This window comes from Apaloderma vittatum, unplaced genomic scaffold (assembly GCF_000703405.1).
Source record: "Apaloderma vittatum isolate BGI_N311 unplaced genomic scaffold, ASM70340v1 scaffold14684, whole genome shotgun sequence".
NCBI classification, from domain to species: Eukaryota; Metazoa; Chordata; class Aves; order Trogoniformes; family Trogonidae; genus Apaloderma; species Apaloderma vittatum.
The window spans coordinates 536-21,630 of NW_009713344.1; the positions used below are offsets into that span (position 1 = coordinate 536).

General features: G+C 37.5%; 1 protein-coding gene across 1 annotated transcript; it reads left to right on the forward strand.

Annotated features, from left to right (window-relative positions):
• Positions 1–2,611: 2,611 nt before the first annotated feature.
• Positions 2,612–16,232, forward strand: NAF1 (nuclear assembly factor 1 ribonucleoprotein; the record flags this gene model as incomplete). The annotated part of the gene is made up of 5 exons (XM_009868338.1): positions 2,612–2,694; positions 3,739–3,899; positions 8,430–8,481; positions 12,970–13,075; positions 15,811–16,232. Coding segments are annotated over 5 exons (824 nt in total), but the record flags the coding sequence as incomplete, so codon positions are not given.
• Positions 16,233–21,095: the final 4,863 nt, after the last annotated feature.

Genomic DNA, 21,095 nt, shown 5'->3' on the forward strand with positions numbered 1-21,095 from the left:
GCCTTTGTTATTAATTTTTCTTTTATTGTAAAACGTTTCAAGTGTTAAAGATAATACCTTTGCAGTATTCTTGATGGTTTGAAGTTACACTTAATTTTGTTTGTGTGCGGGAAGCTGTCTTGAGAGTGTCGAAGGTAGTAATCTGGTCATCATCCTTTTGTTGTATTTTGCTTGTTCTTATGTACTGGTAGTAATGGAGACTTAAGACTTTTTTCAGCCAGACCGATAGTTTGAATATAAGTTAAAAGAGAAATGGTTGAATCATAGTTTGCTGTTATTATTGATCTAATATGTGAATGTTTAAACAAAGCTGAACTGGGCTTCAATTTTGAAAACAGTCCTTAACTTCTAATCCTCCTTGGTTTGTATAAAACTTTCAAACGCTCTCAGTTTATTGGTAAGTGAATTCTTCAGTCTGCGCCCTGCTTTATGTGACTGAAGTACACAAAGTGTTGAACTTAGATTGGTTTGGAAATTAGGAAACAGACTAATAATTATACATGAAATAACACCATAGGAATGGAATCAACCCCCGGTATATTTTTTCTTTTACTACCTTGCTTTATGACTTCCTTTTTCTACACTTTTTCATTTCTTTTCACTTTTTCTGGAAACATATCTGAGTGGCCCAATTGCAATTGATTTGTGACCCTGTTAAGGACTCTGCCAGCTAATTCTGGGTTGGTTCTTGACACTTGTGTGTACCAGGTTTGTATTTAGCGCAGGGGCACCTGGTCTTATTTGGAAATCACAGAGATTATTTTGGCACAACAGTCGGTGTTATGGATACTTTCTGTCTCCTTGATGCATCAAAAATCTGCTTGTTGCTGTAGCAAGCTTCAAAGTTCATCAGTCTGCAGTGTTGGATACCTGTAAGTTGGTTATTTCATGTTATGAGGTGAATTTAAGGCTAGAACATTGCAAGTTCATGCTTGCTTCACACTAGCTAAAAGCACGATGTCAGTAGTTCCTGTGAACATCTGCTCAGTGTATTATAATTTAACAGAACTTCTGCTGTGTTTGGCTTCGAGGTACTTAAAGACAAGTTCACTGTGTTGGTTATAGCCTGGAAGGTAAACAGCTTTATTGTGTAAGAGAAACCTGCCCTGGAAGAGTACAAGCTGAGGGTTTTGAGAGGGTTGGGATATGGGAAGCAAATAGATGATAATGTTTCTTGTGGCTTTCAAGGATCAGGCATGGTTCACGTTTCCAGCTTATTTTCCTTACCTACTGGAAGACTGAGAGCTATGCGGGATCAGTGGTGTTGAAAGCGTTTTCTGAGAGGTTTTGGTGTGTGATTTTTTTTAATTATTTTTTTTTTATTGTTGTGTTCTGCTGGAGGTTTTTTGATGTTGGCCATTTGGGTTCTTTAACTGTATATTTTATCTTACAGGTAGGCACAAATTGAACTGATTTCCCTAATGTTCTTGAAATTCAGTGAACTGTTAAGCCCTGTAGCATTGTAACAGGCTTACTTGGCATTTCAGAGTGTTTGCAGGTCAAAATAGTAGCAAAGCTTGAGTTTTGGCTTGATGAGACGTTTATTGCTATAAGACTTGTTATGTAAGTTTAGCAGTGATAATCCTGTTCATTTTTATTGGAGTCTTGAATGACAGTATGTGCTTGAGTGACTTTATTTGATGATGGAGAGGCATTGAGAACGCTTAATTGAGCATTCTCTTCTTTTAGAGGTAGAAAAGATTGCGTTTAGAGTTGATTTTTTTAAGCCTAATGCTACTAGACCTCTGCATTGACAGCTATAAATGTAATACCTGCTGAAACTGAACATATAGAATGTATTGTAGACTAACAACAAATGGGAGCTATAAATATTTCAGTAAAGAATAAGCTCTTTTTGTCTCTGAATCTGGAAAACCTAAAAATTAAGTAGACTGCATATCAAATTATATGTTTAATAGAGGAAGAACATGCTTTTGTATCCATTTAAAAGTGTTTAAGTCTACTAAGTGTTAAACTTGAGTAGTTTGAGCTACTTGAATATCTTGCTTGCTCTGACCACTCATACCACCATTAATCATAGGTTAGGCCTGCATGTAATATGAGACTATTACATGACTAAATTGGAGAAATGTGTTTCAAATTGTGTATCTGCATACATCAGTGATACCACCAGTTGTTATTGTGACTGGACTGCCAGACGTCTTTTATGTTCTGTTCTGATTCTTATGACTTATTAGGGTAAGCTATAATGAATAGCCATCTACATGCTTTTTTTCCAAGGAGAATTTCATTTGGAATGCTAAAAAAATAGATTATTGCTGTGGTGCACTTAGTTGAGAAACATCCCAGGTAAATACAACTGATCTCTCAAACATACATATCTGAGAATTGTCCTTTGTGCCTATCATCTGGTCTACTTTCTTTCTTCACTGAGAGAATAATAATTTTTTAAACAAATGTAAAACTTGACACCCGTGTCACTGGGGGAGGGATGTACAGTTGTAAGTAGTTTTGTGCATACACAAGAATTTTCAGTTGAAGCTCTGTGAACTTTACTAGACAAACAATGGTGTGGTTTAAGTTTCTTTGCAGTTAACTGCATGCTACTGTTGAACCGTAAAATTCTAATAGATTTTTTTTTCCATTTTAGTAATAATTGAATCACTGAGAGGCCTACCTCCAGTAAATGAAGACAGCATAATCTTTAAAGAAGATCGGCAAGCAGCAGGAAAGGTGTGTGTAAAGCTTAAAACTGTTATCCTAATATAAAATTCAATTTTTTATGTTCCTACAAACAGTGTTAAAATCAACTAAATGGAAGATAATGGTTCCTTGGTATTTAGTTTTAATTTGGTGCTCTTCTGACTCTTGTTGTAGCCATGATTTTTTTCAATATCAAGAATTCCTAACCTGAAATTCCTTGCATCCTTACAAAATTGCAATGCCTAGTGGGTTTGTGATATTTTATGCGAGTGCTTGAGAAGAGGGAGAGGTTGCTTTCAGGTGTATGATGTCTTGAATAACAGGCTGTGCTCTTCTGTTGCTAGGAGTTGAGGGAAAATATGGGAGAAGTTAGAGTCAAGTTGCAGGAAAAATGGGGAATGTCTACACATCCATGCTCTGCTGTTTCAGTTTCAGGCCAGTGTGTGCCTTATGCAAGTAAAATGCAGAATGGCTGCCGAGAGGAGTGTTGCATTGAATTTTCTGTTTTCTAGGGAAGGAAAGCCATTATTCAGAGTGGTTACTACTATAATAACTTTGAATGCTAGATGTGAGTGAAACAGAAAAATCTCAGCCTGATATTGCAGATGTTCTGTACATCATCTCAAAATTCTCTGCTCTCCATGGAACTGGGGAACTGACATAAAGGTATCTTGTAAAGATGAACTTAGAGGAATAAATCATCAGGAGATTGTTCCAGGTGTGAGAGATGTGAAAGCATAATGTAGAGAGAAGAACAGAGGTTTGGCAAAGGCAGGATGACTAGAGTAGAGGAAGCCGGTAATGAAAGCAATGCGATTGGGTGGGCAAAAGCAACATCAACATGTAGGAATTTACTTTTGCGTATAATAACTTAAACAGTAGCTGGGGAAATATACTGTCAAACAAAATGTGGTAATAAAACTAAAGCATGAAAGTAGCTTTATTTGCTGCATTTTGAAAATATGTCAGACTTCTTAAAAATAAAGCATTTTAAAGCTTCGCAGTTGTTACAGTGAAATTAGCTATCTGCTCTTGCTGGTTTATTTAAACATTTTAATTTTGTTTGTGTTGCAGATATTCGAGGTATTTGGTCCTGTTTTACATCCCTTTTATGTGTTAAGATTTAACAGCTCTGAGCATATCAAAGCAAAAGGTGTAAAAGTGCAAGATAGCATGTATTTTGCTCCATCAGTGGAGGACTTCACCCAGTATATATTTGCAGAGAAACTAAAACAGTGAGTCTGATTTCTTTTCTAATCTGCCTGTCATGAATTTTTTAATATAGCTAAAACCGAAAGGTTAAAATTTAGTCTTGAGTGAGAAATTGTAGGACTAAGCTCAATACTTAAACTTTTCTTGATTTAGATACTCAGCTGTGCTGTACTAACAAAGTTTTACTGTTTTACCTTTCGGAAGAGTACAGAGTAGCTGTAAACTACAAGCTTCTAAAGTGTTATAATTACTAAAGCGTAGTATCTTCTTATTCAATTTAACTTATTAAGCTTGCTTTCTTTTCATGTTGCTGTGTTGCCTAAAATATCATAATCAGAAAAAAATCACTGATACTTTCCTCCCTCACACCCTCTCACATACACACACAGTTTGAGAGGCAGGAGGCAGTTGAGTTGAGCAATGTGGTAGGATGTTCAGAACCTTCTGAGTAGTGTTTGTGTATCCCTGTCTGTCTGAGGAAAGTAGCATGAATGAATAGAATTTGTTGCTCTTTAAAAGAAAATGTACTCAAAGATATAGAATAAGAAATAAAGCACAACAAATGAGTACTAGGTATTAGTGTTATAATTATTGATGAATAGCTGCCATTATTGATTAATAGCTTGCCATGCAAGCAACCTAATCTCTGTTAGGTTTAGTTATCCTTGGACTTGCACATTTTTTCTGACTGTAGTCAGTAATATTGGTGTTGATATTAGTTGCAACTCTACCAGTATTCATAGTGAATAATCTTTTTATAGTCATCCATGTGTTACCAAAAATAGTAACCAAGAAACCTTTCTAAACCAAATGATAGTTTAGAAGGCCAACGTTGGTTTGTTAGCATAGTTGGCCAAGTCTGGATGCTAGATGAAACTAGCATACCACATGGAAAAACTGCATCATCTTTATATTTTAACTTGATTAGTATAAACATGCCTAATTTTACTATTACTGGTTAATGATAACTACTTCATATTAAGTATATTAAAATTAGCCTTGCTTCTCATGTAAATTAGCACACATGCTTCTTGCAAGTGTCGGGGCGGGGTGGTGTGAGTTTTTTGGCAGCCTAAATTGAGTCGTGGTCGTGATCTCCCAATGCCATGTTTAACTTCGGCTGACTTTCAGCCTTTCACAAACAATTCGTAATGTTTTTGTACCGTCTGATCTCCATAATGAGGATTTTGACTAAGAGATTCCTGCTTTGGTCTGCTTCCAAACAGTCCCAAGGACAAACAGCTTGTTAAAACTTTCTAAACAACGGTCTGCTTAATATCTCTAAGTATACACTATGTTACTATCTTTTCTACTAACTGGCTTGAAGATTTCTTCCATCGCCCTTTCCCATCTTCAAGACAGCATTCTTTGAAGGACTGACTTACTGCACTTAAGGCAGTATAAATTGTTCTGCCATCCTCAAGGCAACACACGTATAGCCAGGCCTGTAGGAGTTGTCTGTCTTTTTTTTCCTTCTCTCTCCTTCCTTCCCCATTTCTGTGGAAGCAAGTAGCATATTTTTCTTCCTTTCAGTGAAGACCAAAATAGATCACTTTGTCACTGCTGCTTGTTTGTTTTTCGGCAGCATTTTGATGCCAGCTGGTCTTTGATTTGTGCCATTAAATTTTGTTGCTTAGCACAGTAACTGCACAGACTTTAATCATGTGCTTGCTACATCAATAACTGTGCCCTACTCAGCACGTGAGAGGTTAGACTCGTGTTTTAGTTTGTTACATGCTTTGAGAATGGTTTTGGGAACTATTTGTCTTGTGGTAGTGCTTTACTGTCATATATGGTACAAAATTGAACTCCAGGTGAGATGTTTCACACTTTCATTGCTGTTCAGCACGGCTGAACAGTGCATTAGACATTGGTTTTTGCTCTTCACTAAAATGACCAGAGTGAACACCCGTATAATCTGATGTAAATCTTAATTTCTGAGTAATGTGACTTGTTACATTTCACTGAAACAATATTTTCTTTCTGAGTTTTGTCAGTAAAGTTTCTTAAGTATTTGTGAAGCAATCGGTACTATTTGTTGAAGCTGCCTTTTCACAAATTAGGTGTCACTGAGAAAGGATGAAGAACTTTGACTTCTGATCTATGCTGTAATGTCTATATAAAGAGACAAAGATGTCATGAATAGTAGAAAAGTTGAGCTTCGGTCTGTGCTTCGCAAGAAGGTGTTTGGACCTTTGGAGTTTGCAAATTTGATGACCAATTATTTACTCGGTTTTTTGTTAATTTGACTCTGTGCAGACCAGTTTGTGGAGTGTTACAGGCTTGAAGTTTTAGAACTGCTATTCAAAACTGTGATGATGCTTTCTAGAAGGAACAGAATCAGGATGGAGATGTGAAAGAAACCTTAAATTTGAAGCTTTTTCTGAAATCAGAAATGCAATCTGCTTGCATTGTACAAAGTTGCTGTGCTATGAATAACCCTTACGCTTTAGAGCAAAATACATGAAAATGTAGTGTAAAACTTCTTGAATGCAAAATAACTTGCCTGATCTAGTTGAGAGGCATCCCTGGCCATGACAGGGAGGTTGGATTAAATGATCTCTAAGGTCCCTTCCAGCCTAGGCCATTCTGTGATCTATGATCTATAACTTGATACTAGGAATAGATTTGTGTTATATTTCCTAAAACACAAAGTAATTCTAAAGAAGCTCATGTATTTTCATGATTCCTCTGAGCCACCTTTTGTTAGACTTCTAGGTCTTATAATATCTGAGTTCAGAAAGCAAAGAATTATTACCTTGTTCTTTGCAGAAGATTAAGTATTTCAAAGCATAGAAGTGTTTTGTGTTTTTGAAATGGGGAAGACTGCCCTTGGAGGGTGAGATAAGCTACCTGGAGAATTTACAAGGTTAAAATTTTGCAGTCAGTGCCTAATGGTCACAGATCTTGGAGTTTCATGCATACTCTGGTATTTCTGGTAGGCATGTATTGCCCCAAAATAACAAGATGAGAAGGAGAAACAAGGAAGTTGGTTCACACACAGTTAAAAAAAAAAGTTGTTATTTTCATCTCTGCATAGTTTTCTATAGCAGGGAAGTTACTCATGTAGAGCCCTTATCTTCCTTTCCTCCCTGTAACATTTTCTTCTAATTAAACTTTGAAATGTCTTACTTGCTAATGATTTGCTCATAATCACAGAAATGATGTATCTTTATGGTTTCCTAGTGATATTTAGAGATTGAGCTTCAGTTTCAGGGTTATGGGTTGAGGCCCAAAGTACCTCCATATGATCTGCCAACATTCTCATGGGCACCCTTTGACTAAGGAACCTCTTAAGTCCAGGCTATCTAGAGCTGATGTCTGTATACTTTGATGTAGTTACTGCTGCCTGATTCTTGCTGACTTGAATAAATTAAAAAATCTTTGGTTGTTAGAGCACTGATTGGAGACATTTCATACTGAACACGTTAATGGTTTTAACTCTGTGGTTCCATTTTGCAAGTAATTTTTCGGTATTGTACTATTTTACATAGTTTGTTTGCATAGGTAAAGATTGAGTCTTGACATTTCAAACCGAACCATGCTAAATTTCTGAGCAGACTTTTAACAGCATAATTTAAATCTGTTCCACAAATTTACTGCTAGTCAGAGAAAAGACTTGATTTTTAGTGAAGTTCTTACTGATGGGTGAAATAAATTATACCACTTCAAATTAATTTTGGTGCCTGTCAGGCAAGACAATTGAGTTCTCGCTTCCTTAAATGACTTTCATTGTGCTTTTTAATTTTATATTTAAAAAAAGTTGAAGATCAAATCTAATTACCTAGCTAACACTGTCTTAATAGACTTTTAAGCCAACCTTAGATGGTTTTTGTTCCAAATTCGCTTTACTATCATTATACTTGGAGCATGTATCGTAGAATCATAGAATGGTTTGGGTTGAAAGGGACCTTAAAGACCATCTAGTTCCAACCCCTCCTGCCATGGTAAGGGACGCTTTTCACTAGACCAGGTTGCTCAAAGCCTCATCCAACTCAGCCTTGGACACTGGAAGGGATGAGGCTACACAACCTCTTTGGGAAACTTGTTCCAGTGTCTCACCACTTTACTGAACTAGTTCATTGTCCTTTTTAATTGGACATACGTGTTCTGAAACCAGACAAGTAAGGAAGCTTGTGGCTGTTGTCCAGCATAGGAAAGTTATAGTTCACTATCTCAGTTCAAGTTCAGAGCATTTTAGGTTCAAAAGGGTGTATTGAGAAAATATTGATGAAAGGTTAATATTAGCTTACTCAAAGTAGGAAGATTTTTCAGGCAGTATATGCCGTGAAGTGCAAAGTTGACACGTGTGTTACTATTCACTTAGAGACAACATTAAGAAGCAAATGGCACTTCTAAAACAGGCAGCTCCTGGTGCAGGAGGTCTGATACCTTGGACAAAGTGTTACCCTATTTGCTACAGTACAGTTCTTGCAAAATATTTTGAACCTGGAATGTGGTGCTATGTGACTCGAATGAGATGTTTCTAGCCTCCTCACACCATCTTCCTTCATCTTGATTGCCTAACATGTGGTGTGTTTTTTATCTTTTAGGGAAAAAGGCTCAGATGCGTCTTGGAAGAATGACCAAGAACCACCACCTGAAGTAACTATGGTTTTTTTTTTTTTTTTTGTTTATCATTTTTGATTAAAGGAGCTGTATGTACCAAAGTTTATGTGCAGAGTAGCTAATGAGCAAGCTTATTTTTTGTGTAGACAAGAGTTGGATTTACCTCTTTCTTATTGAAAAGATCATACTTTTCTTGAAGAAAGCATGGTTGATGTACAGAGTACCAGCTGTCTTTTTCTGCTTGCTTTTTGCAATTGAGAAAATGTGTCTTTTTATCTTCAGTTTCTCTTGTCCTTCAAGAACATGTTTGGCAACCTGAACATTCAACTTTGGGTAGCAGTGCTCTTACCATGCTCGATAGTTTTGTTTCTGCTGTGCAGGTTTTGTCCTTGCTAAAAACTTTCCTATTATAAAACACTAATTTTGTGAGAGGAGATGAACTTCTTCCATACAAGACAGTCACTGAGGATTGTGAGGAAGTGAGAGCTCCTCAAAACCATTGACATGTACTGCAGGATCTGTAAAGATTTCTTCAATGACATCCAGGCTTCCTGTCCAGTGCTCCTTTACTCTAACTATGCTTTTCACGACTGTTATCTTCTTCAGTAATAATTCAGAGGCTGGTAATTTCATTGATGTGTTCTAATGAGATTAATTTTCCAACTCAGTGCTTGAGTCACGTTTCATTGCAATTTCTACTTTAAGAATACCTTTTCCAAAATAGATGAAATTCCTCAGAAGCCTTGTGTCTACCATGCTATCCTAAAGAGATCTCTGTTTGTTTTGAATCTTCCAAAAGCTTGCATGGTTAGCATAGTTCTGTGCTATGAGGTATGTGCTTCTTACTCTTTAATTGAGGAAGAAAGGTAATTTTTGTGGGTTGGTTTGTGTTTTTGTTTTTGTTTTTACAGTGTTCTAACCAATTTTTAGAATAGACTGTTGCAGTTGGAAGGGACCTACAACAATCCTCTAGTCCAACTGCCTGAACAATTCAGGGCTATCTGTGAGCTAAAGCATATTATTAAGGTCAATGTTCAAATGCCTATTAAACACTGACAGGCTTGGGGCATCAACCACCTCTAGGGGAAGACTGTTCCAGTGTTTGACTATCCTTTCAGCAGAGAAATGCTTCCTAATGCCCAGTCTAAATGTACTCTGGCACAGCTTTGAATCATTCCCACGAGTCCTACCGCTGAGTACCAGGGAGAAGAGATCAGCACCTCCCTCTCCCCCTCCTCAGGAAGCTACAGAGAGCAATGAGGTCACCCTTCAGCCTCTTTCTCTCCAAGCTACACAAACCCAAAGTCCTCAGCCACTCTTTTCGTAGGACATTCCTACCCAGCTTCGTTGCCCTCCTCTGAACGCAGTCAAGGATCTTCGCATTCTTAAATACTGGAGCCCATAACTGCACACAGTGCTCAAGGTGAGGCTGCACCAATGCTGAGCGCAGTGGGACAGTCACCTCTTTTGACTGGTTGTGTGCTGGAATTGATGCGCCCCAGAGTGCAGGTTGCCCTCTGGGCTGCCAGGGCACACAACTGCTTCGTACTGAGCTGCTGCTGACCAGCACCTCAAGACCCCTTTCTACTGGGATGGTCTCCAGCCACACCTCTTCCCATTTTTACTTGTGCCCAGCATCACTCCATCCTAGGTGCAGAATCTGGCATTTTGACTTGTTAAATTTCATCCCATTCATTGTTGCTCAGTGCTCCAAGCTATCTAGATCCTTCTGTAAGGCCTCTTGTCACTCTAGAGAGTCAACAGCACCTCCCAGTTTGGTATCATCAGCACAGTGATGGTGCATTCTACTGCATCCAAAACATCGATAAATGTATTGAACAGAACAGGCCTTAGAATTGAACCCTGAGAAACACTGCTGGTGACTGGTTGCCAGCCAGAGGTAGCCTCATTCCCTACAACCCTCTGAGCTTTGCTCTTCAGCCAGTTTTCACCCAGCACACCATGAACCTGCTCATCCCACATTTGGCCAACTTGTCCAGAAGGATACTGTGAGGGACAAAATAAATTTTTCTATTCGGTAATCCCAGGCCAGTTGTTCTGGCTTGAAGGAAAGATGGTGTGATATGGGCTTTTCTGTGCTAATAGATACATCCTATAGTCAGTCTGTCAACCCATAATGTTGCTTTTTCCACTATGATGAGCTTGGTGCATTTTGAAATACACTTATTTTTTAATTTCTTTCTTCCCACAAAGGGAGCCAAGCTGAATAGTGTTAACTTCTCTCAAAGAATGCTTGTCTGTCAGTTCTGACTGTAAATTGCCTTCCTTTCTCACGGACATACCATCTCACAGAGAATCATCATCTGAGAATTACAAGTGTTGCATAGAATTAGACTGTAGGTATGTGATCAATAGAGCTTCGAAAGACTGTGTATGTATATATATGTATATATACACACGCACACAGAAAGACTTTCTATACTTAGAAACTTTTGGCTGGTCTTAGCTTTCTTCTGTCAAACAATTTTCTAGTGATGATGATACAAAGTGTGCTTATGGGCTAATGGTGAGCTGTTTTTGTTTCTCTAGTCCTATTTTTAAAGCTCTTCAGAAGATAAGCTTGTAAATGCATAACTTGGTAGGAACCCAAGTAACTAAAATTTGGCTAAATACAATCAAGCAGTCACATCTTCTGCAGATACAGATTTATTGCTTTCTCAAAAGATGGTTCTTTTAAAATTTTTCTTAATTTTAGTTATGATACTGTTACCTTTAGGTTAGAATCATAAAGTGCAGGGGGAACTTTAGATTTACTGTACTTCACTATAGGAAGGAAGGAAGCTTGAACAAAGTCAATGATGGCAAGGATGGGTAAACTTGATTGCTTTTTAGGACACCTTTGTTTCCATGGCTGTTCTGACTTCGTGGTATGTCTGTGTGTGCTCTGTTTTGGAGAAGATACCACATCTAACATCTTGTAATCCTTAATTAGATCAGTCTTTGGATAGTTCTAGCAGGTAGAGTTTACACTAAGATATCCAAACTGTGGCAGCTGATGAGCTGATAAAAAGCAGCTTTTGCTGTGAAGATAATAGCTGTTGACAAGGGTGCAGATTAAATTTTATGCTACTGATGCTTGAAATTGTCTCTTGCAGCCAAACTCTTTGAGAGTCCTCATCTGGCAGCTGCTTCTATAAGTTTTCTTGCCAGCTTCCACAGTAAACTGCGTGCAGTTGCTGGTGTCAGTTCTCTTTGTGATACTGTGAAGCTCTATTTTTGTATGAATGCTGAATTAATCCACGTTAGGCCTTTTATACTTGCTGCTTTAGGGTGTATGGTAAGCGTTCCTTTTCCAACAGGCTTGTAATGAGCCCAGCCTAACTGATGACTCAGTAATACAACCTCTCTTGGCCTTGACTTTGGGGTCATAGGATGACAAAGAAGTGTGTTCTTCATGCTGCAAGGCTAGCAGGAGCAGATAACACTGATTTCTCTGTGAGATAGCTCTTACAGAATGTTACATGGTAGCAATAAAAAGGATCTGTTTGTTATTTCTGCTCTGCTTTAGGTGGTATATGGAAGTCCTTAGAAAAAGCAAGAGCTGGTGAAAGATTTTGCTTCATGGTATATATGATCTTGTAGTATTCCTTGTGGCTTTTTGTGAGTAAGATTGTAATCCAATTATGGAGAAGAGGAAGTAGCTGTATTCAGAATCAACCTTTATGGGTTTTTTTTTAGTGCTGTTTTAGTGCAGCATAACCCTTCCTTTCAGAATTGGGGAAGTGGAAACAAACCATATGCCTTTAAGTCATACGAGCAAGCTTTTTTTCAGGGAACTAATTAAGCTGACAGATTTCCTTCCTAATAACTTTTCCTCATTCTAAGTGTAAGGTAGGATTTGAAAGGTAGCAAAACCTTGTATAACAGGAACAAAATATTACAGTGACATTGAGTCTGTTGTAAATTCTGCAAAGCTGAAAATTCCTTTGACAATAGCAGTGTTATTCAAGTTTAATGGGAACAGTGTTATTAAATATAGTACAGAAATTTTCAATTTAATGACAATATTAGACTGGAGATATTTTCTAGTGTAGTTTAACTGTGCTAAGTATTGGCCACCAAATTAATTTTAACTTATTTTAAAAGTCCATATTTTCATTCATCTAGTCTGGAGTTGCCCTTCAAAAGCTTTTTCATGGCAATAACTAGCCAGTTTCCTCAGTGATTCCCCCTTTTTTTTTACTTCGTAATATCTAGGCAATCAAAAACTAGTGTTCAGTACTTGAATGCTGCTGGTTTTAGGAAATTAGAAAGAATAACTCAGTATTGTATAATTATCTTATGAGAAATCTGTGGAGTGTTTTAAGTTTCTTATTGTGTTGAGAATGCAACTGAGCACACGATGGCTCTTTGAATGCAAAATAGGAAAGTGCATCTTTAATATTCTTCGAAGCTGTCTGTAGGATGGATTATTTTCTAAATAAAGATATATTGCTAGAAACAAAATTCTCTGCAGTCTTTATATGGCTCTGTTCTCTTGCCCTCCTGCCCCCCTCGTACCAGGCATTGGATTTCAGTGATGATGAAAAAGAAAGGGAGGCAAAACAGAAGAAAAAGAAGCCTCAAAGTCAAGGAAGAAAGAAACTCAAATCAGAAACAAATGCATCAAGTGAGTGAATGCTGTGGGAGAATGTTTTTATCTCTTAAACTGTGTTTAGGATAATGATATTGATCATTAGCACAATGATACCTATCCTAATGATTGAACTTTCATACCATTAATCTGTATTTCTGTGCTTTTCAAAGTTATATTTGTGAATTTGTGGGTATGTTCCTTTTTTTAAAAAAAAAGTTTGGTTTTTTCCATTAAGCTATGGAAGGGAAGTAGTACAGGAACAGGACAGTTGTCAGAGGAGATTCAAAGGCTCTTACAATGATTTTGCCTGACACACATTAAGGATACAGAGCAGATGCCACCTTTTGGAGTTTCGAGCTTGCATTTTGCAGGGCTTATTGGGGCCCGAGTACAGGGAGAAGACAGAGGAAGGCCATGTGTAATTTTTAGAACCTATTTTTTTTGACAGGGACAGGACTGTGACTCACCCATGGCATATAAATACTCTATTAAAATATTTGTTACTTCTGTAGCCCACTGAGAACCTCTCTACTTACAAAACAGTCATTAGGTAAACAAACCTGTAATAGGTTAATAGTCTATGTATAGTTTTTAATAATATACGTAGCCTTCTTCAGCTTTGTTTCTCCTGCTTTTGACAGATCTGTTCCAGGTATGTGCTTGCAGCTGTGCTCTGTTTATAATAACCAAATTTTCCTATCTGGGTTCCTTATGCCCGTCTAGTGCAAAACTTTGTGCTTTTTGGTGGCCATTTTGGTTGAGTAATTTAAATCACATCCCTCTTTCTCTCTTCTCACTGGTCTACTTCTGTTGCATGTTTTTTGTGCCACTCCCTTTAAATATTACTGACTCTTATCCCCTCCTCGCTTTTTCCTCTTGTACTGCGTACGTATCGGGTTGCCTCAACTGTCTGCAGCACAGGGCTTCTTCCCATTGATTTTCTTGCACTGACTTCTTCTCTGAGTTTGCTGCTAGACATTGTGCCCCACTGAACCCTTTTTCTCTTGATCTCAGAAGTCAGTACCTGTCCTGTAAACCCTTTTGCTCTGTGTACAGTACATGCCTCCCTTTTATTCTTTAAATAAAGATAGGATCTTTCTTGCACTGGCTTTTACTGGTTTTTTTTGACAGTATTCCCTTAAGGGAATGATCTGAATTATATCATACTATCACTTCGTTGCTGATGGTTATTTTCTCTCCTGGTTTCTGTTTATCTAGCATATGGCATATTTTCTACCATATCCTTTTTCTTTCAATTTGTTGCATACCTGCCTTTGCGTAGGGTGTGCTCAAGCTGTTACTGAGCCGTGTTCCGTAACTGAGAACACAATGGCTGGAACTGTCTCAATCTGTCAAGGGAGTATGGGCTATGATTTGATGTGGTTTTCTTTAAATAACATAGTGTAGATTGACATTGTGTGCAATTTAGTTTGGCTGTGGAATTCAACAGCAAGGATGTCTGGCAAATTGAGAAGCAAACTCAATATCAATTGGAGTTTTGCTTGGTTGAGTCTTCATAAATCACTCTGTATTAAAAATGGCTCATCATTGTAGTCTTTGATAGGAGAAGAAATACCAAAAATACTTTCTCAAGTTCAGTGGCCTTCTGAGAGGCCTGCATGCACCAAAGGAGTTTAAAGTCCTAATTCCCCAGGGAAATGTGTAGGAATTTTGGTACCCAACTACCTTTCCAGAGGTAGCTTTTCAGAGGTGAAAATGTTTCTGTGTAGTCTAGCGCCAAGGATTAAGTACGCATACGTTCTTAAAATTCAGTGGTTATTTGAGGTGTTATGTTCCTAAGTATTTTTTTGCTTCTAGCCTTAAAATCCTTGAGAGATAATCATAGAATGGCCAAGGCTGGAAGGGACCTTAGAGATCATTTTAATCCAGCCTCCCTGCCGCCAGTGACGCCACCTCTAGACTAGATCAGGCAACACATGGAGACCGAATGGGAATTGAACCCGCGACCTTAGTGTTGTTAGTGCCACGCTCAACTGACTGAACTAATGTTTTAGTTTAAATTGTATAGCCTTTTTAATACTTTTGAAATGTTCAGAATATTTTGATGTTCTTAAATAGCACTTATTCCATTAATACTTTCATGTCATTTATATGAAATGGCAGCATGTTTGTTATGAACCTTAAATGTAGGCTTACAATGAACTGTGCAAGGAAAAATTCATCTTAGAAAGATGAATGCTGAAAGCTAATTGGCTAATTTGCTAAAGGTACAGGCTGCCTTTTTGCTTGTCAAGGAAGTAAATTTTATTAATTTGTGTTTGAATAACACCTTGTATACTGTGTCTGTGCTGTAATATCAACTCAGGTCTGAAAGCTGCATACTACTTAGAGTAATGCAGTATTGCTTTCTGCTGTTTTAAATCTTGTTGGTTTTGAATCTTACTTTAAACCAAAGCTTCTAAAATACTCACAGTTTGAGTGTTCCTGTGATTCATTAGTACGAATGAAAGTTCCTGTAGGGCAAGAAAGTGAAATTTCTTTTTTAATGACTGAATTTGCAGCCTTCAGGATCATCCTTTCTATATTGCTCTAGTAAATCAGGATGAGTTACTAAACAGTACACTTGCCAGTATTAGTTTATGTATTATTTGCCAATATTATTTATTGATAAGATTTCTTTTCAAATTTCCTTGGCTTCCACTTGAAAGATTTGTGAGGACTAAACTTAATCTTTCCAAAATAATATTAAAACTGTGGTATGTGTTTTTTTTTCTTTGGTTTGTTGTTTGTTGGTTTTTTTTCCAAAGGTGAAAAGAAGGGATTTCATCAGTCAATGCAGCAGCCTCCTTCAAGTTATTCAAGGGGATACCGTGGCAGAAGGTTCTCCAGGGATTCATTTTCTCCTCCCTCAGGTCCTCCAGGTTTTTTGAGACAACAAGGAAGACCACCACAGCTATACTTTTCAGACAACAGAATGCATCAGGAATCTCCAGTGTTTCCACAACCTCATAGAAAAGAAAATCCTATGATGCAACAGTATCCCTTTCCTCCTCCAGTTTTTGGTTCTGTTAATGATGTGCATCAGTTTCACCTTCCACCTTCAAACCTGGGTATGACTTGGACAGGCCCAAACATGTACAACTCATACTCATTTTTACCGCCGCCACCTCCACCACCACCTCCTCCACCTCCTCCAGACAGTCATCCTTCTCAGTTCAGGCCTTACTAGGTTTCCATAAATGTGCACACAGAGAATTGCAGTTTAAAGGGAGGAAGAACAGGCTGCCCAGACTGTATTTCCTTATTTTGGAGATGCTTCATTTTTCTGCAACGGTAGAAAAAATGCCGAGATTGATGCTTTGTGGGGCATCCGTAGAAAATGATTTTTTTCTATATTTGTTTTCTGTTTCAAGAAAGAAAACGACATGATAAAAAATAACTAAATATTAAATAACAGTTTATTTTTATAATGTTTACTAGTTTGGGTTGATAAATAAAAACTTTTTGGAGACTGTTACGTAGTGGTGGAACTGTTTTGTAATAAAGTGTTTATGTAACTACTAATAATGATGAGGATATGTTGCATAGATGGTATTTTAATATTTTTAGAGTAGTTTATTGCTGTGCTGAACCCTTTCCCTCAATTTCTGCAGATTTCGAAATCAACTTGTATGGAACCTAAGAATCTGACACCTGTTTTAAGCTAGTTTTACTACTATTCCTATAAGGCATAAGCTGTTAGCTGGCTTCTAATACTTCGTTAATTGCATATTAACTGGAATGCAGGAGCTGGATGGTCTTTTTTTTTAAATAGCTGGATTAGCTAGATCAGAATTTTGACCAGCAGCTGGATTACTCTGCCAAATTTAGTGCCTTACAATAACTGTGGAAGATCAACGTATTGATTAGATATTTTGCCATTAATTTAGGGTATGAAACTGCATGGTATGGGGAAATGAAAAACCACCATAATTTCTCTAGCTTGTGTTTGCTCCTAGCACAGAAGTGGTCGTAGATGTGTACAGTATGTAGTCAGCCTTTCTAAGAAGAAGTCATCGTACCCATCAGGGAGAGTAAGTTTGGCATTTCAGAACTCCCTTGTTAAAATTTATATCATCTTAATGATGATTTTTCCACAGAAAAATCATTACTAGTTGTAATGATGTTTTGAATCATTAATCAACAAAACAATCACTTTAAACTGTTGAACAGAACTGGTAGAGGTGTACAATATGTACTTCTATTCTCAAACTCATATTTGCCTCATTAGTTTGGATGTGTATTTAAAAGGCTAATTAAGCTCTGCAGGTGTTGCTTAGACTTTAATATTAAATAATTTAAGAGTGAAGTAAAAATTTAATGTGAAGAGAGGGACCATCTTGTCAAGATCCTGCTAATGTGAACTAGAACTTAGTTTAAGACTTCTCAATTTTCCTGTAATATATTTATATATTTAAGTAATAATTCTCTAATATATCTAAACCTACTGTTTCATAGGTGTGCAACTGAGAAGGCTGTATAAATCCTAGATTTTTATGGCAAACGGATACTGCACAGTAACAACAAACTTTAATAACAATAGCATTACAGACATTAATGTTTATCTCAGTTCTTGCAGGTAGGTTTTGTGTTTGGTTTTTCTTTTATTTTTGGTAGCAAAAAATGTCTAAATCTAGTTTGTTTACAAGTGTTTACATTTTGGGGGAAAGGAGGATGAAATTCTGCCTGTCTTACCTCTAGTCCAGCTATTACCATTGCTGGTGAGAGGTCACAGGTGTGAGTACGCTTGTGACAGCTGCATGACAGATTTAGCAGTATTGTTTAGTTTTCCTGGACTCACCTGGAGCTTTCTTTTCACTTGGTTTAGCTATAACAGCAATCCGTTAATGACCAGGTGAGTATGATTACTTTGTTTTACATGTATTTTTTTGTTTTCCTATGATATACACACAGTTTTTTATATATACAGCAGTGGCAAGTAGTCATTCTGCATAGAATAGGGTATTTATGGCTTTAGTGAGATGGTGCAGAGGAATAGAGACCTGACATGGTGAGGGAAGCCTCAGGTGGCCGTGTGGGATGCAGTGTGGAGGAGTACCTGGGATGTCGAGATTGGGCTGGCACTGGAAACCCCTGGGTTGCAGACTGCTCCCCAGAGGTCAAGTGAAGAAATGCAATCCTGGCTCTAGACAAAACTTGTTCTAACAAAGAGAAAAAGTATATAATAGATGTGAAATGCACTGTATACAGTAAAATCAGATGTAGCTGTGAGCATGAAGACAGATGAAGAAAGAGGAAGATGTAACAAGTGTGTTATCACACATAATAGTGGTCTTGAGTCAATTAGCAAGGAAGAAACAGTCAATGTCATACTTGGACTTGGGATGCTGATGAGGTGCTGTATGTCCCTGGCACAAACAGACGCCCTTGGGTTTGAGATCCAAAGGGGCAGTTGAAGGGTAAGCATAACATTGTGTGCTTGTATGTATGAGAATTTTAACTATTACTACTACTGAGAACTTTTTTATGTATAGTAATGTTCACTTCTTTTCTGCAGTAATTGAATCTGGACTAATAATTATTCATTACGTTATATACTAAGGTGTATCCTCTCTTCCCATAATGACATTTTGCATGTAACAAAAACTAGTATAAAATTAGGTTACAGAATGTACTTTGCCAGAAATTTATTACAGTCTGAGCTATTGTATTAATGCTTGGTAGTTAACTACAATACTGTTCCTGTGTGCACTTGCCTGTTGTTTATGGTGAAACTTATTTTGCCAGGTCACACTGGTAGGATTTTGCTTGGAATTCACTTCAGTTTATCATTATAAAATTGCCTGAGAGCTAGGTATGATTACCAAGTTAGAAATATGTGAAGGATTAATTTCCTTGCCCAAAATAGCATGTGACACACAATATCCTTTATCCTGACTAGTAAGCATTGCAATAGGTTGCTAGAGTAGCACTATCTTAATTTTAACATAGAAATAGTGTAACTCTCCTTTTTTTTTTTTTTTTGAGAAGATTTTGAATGTAATTGTTGATTATTAAGTTTCCTCATGTAGCTGTTTATAGTCAATAGTGTGGCACATGTACTGTCAGACCCTGATTCAGTGCACTGGATGATTATTGCTGAGAAAGCAGTATAAACTTGCCATAATTTGTGGCAATTAGAACCTGAGGTGTGTTTTCAAGTTCTGCTGTTTGGAAAGGAAAATAATAAAACTGGGTAAACTTGGCAGAAAAGTGAATGCCACGGAAATACTTCTTTTTGTTTCTTTAACCCTTTGAAAAATGTCCTTCAAAGCCAGCCAAAGCTGAAAAAAAACTGGCCTGACTGTTTTAGTGGCAAGAGAAGCTGGTTTTATTTGGCCCCAGCTATTATTGTCAAGCTGTTTTATAGAAATCTGTATTACTATTTTGTTATATTAAACACATCACTACATTAAAGTGTTTAAGCAATATGCTATAATGGGATTACAGTAACTCTTCTGGGGAACTGTGTTCTTTGTGTCTGGGACACCAGTTCAGTCCTAGACACAGCAGGGACAGATCCTGGGCACATGAAGCACTTTAAGACATCTTTTTTTCTCTGCTGCTGGAAATTGGACAATAATGCAAACCATCTTAATTCTTGAGCAGTGGAGCAGGCTGAGCTTTTTAATCTGAAATAATTTGGTGTGTAATGCTCCCACTCTAGAGATACTCCAAATTAAAAAAGCCAGCCAGCTGGAAAATAGAAGCCGTGACATGTGAATTGTGCAGACCTCAGGTCTTCGGCACCGACACTTTCTCTACAGATCTCTAGCTGTTCAACAGTACTTGCTAACGTATATGTAATTTTAATGTTCAGTGTGTAGTGCAATAAACCTTATTTTCTATAGGTAGTACTTAGGCATTACTGTAGTTAATGTACTGCAGTTAATGTTTCTAATAGAGGCACACAAAGACAGAAGGGCTTAAAAATCTCTGCCCTTTATGGCTGCCAATAGTGTTCAGTCCTGATGCCAGTTGAAAATACAGGCAAGCACCTATTTACTAGGAATTTCACTGTGACCTGTGTCTCCGCAGTTGGAAGGTTGCTGGGTTAGTATACTTAGACTAGAAAAGGTTAAATTCCAGTGATTTTACTCAATAAAACATTGGATTCATCTCATGTGTTTAAAAAAAAAAGTCTCAAAATCTCCCCTCTTCCCTCCAAAAAGCCATGAAAACCCCATGCTAAATTTGTGAAGCAGATTTGAGCAACTTGTGCAGCTGTGAGGGGAGAAGAGGCAGATCCCAGGTTCCACGGTCTTTATTGAATACACTTCACATTAGTCCTTGTATATAAAAAACAAAACAGAAAAACCCAAGCCACTTTAATTTCTGAATTTATCTTTCTGTATATACAGATATCACTTTGCAGTTTTCCTGGGTAGTCACCCTGGTTTGAATATGTGAAATTTAAAATTACACAGTTCAGTGGTCCCAGGTGAATCAGCCTGAAAGAAAAATGCCATCATGTCCTTCTCTTTCCTGTGGAGTATCTTCACCTGTGAATTATTTTATGTTCCTTCAATTAACCAATCTAATTCACTACTTATGTCTGAATCCTGACTTTTTTTTCCCCAAATTGGTGCAGAAATACTATGATGACATGTTTAGTCACTTTCACTTTTTTACTGAATTGTTGGGATTTAGGATCTACTAAACTGTTGGGAGGTAGAACTTTACAACAGTTTGCTTTCATTCAGCGAGATATAGTTGGAAGGTCTGTAAAAGCCTCAAAAGAAGAGGGTGTTAGTGTTCCTTGTTCTGTTGTTATTTCCTCTGAAAGGTGAGTAAAGCAGTGTCAACATCAGAAAAGTTTTAGTCCAGGATGGAATTTTCAGAGGCGACTCCCACCAGTCCTCTGCCTCTAACGTTTTCTAGTAGTTCAGCATTTCTCTGTTTTTGACTCATGCAATTTCTGTCTGCAGATTGAGCTTGGAGCACTGCAATAGAGTCCTGCCACTTCTAGTTACTGTTCCCCGTGGGATTTAACGTTTCTTCCTGGGCTGCTATCCAGAGAAAGCTTAAGGCATAGGGTGTGTGAAAAGCCAGC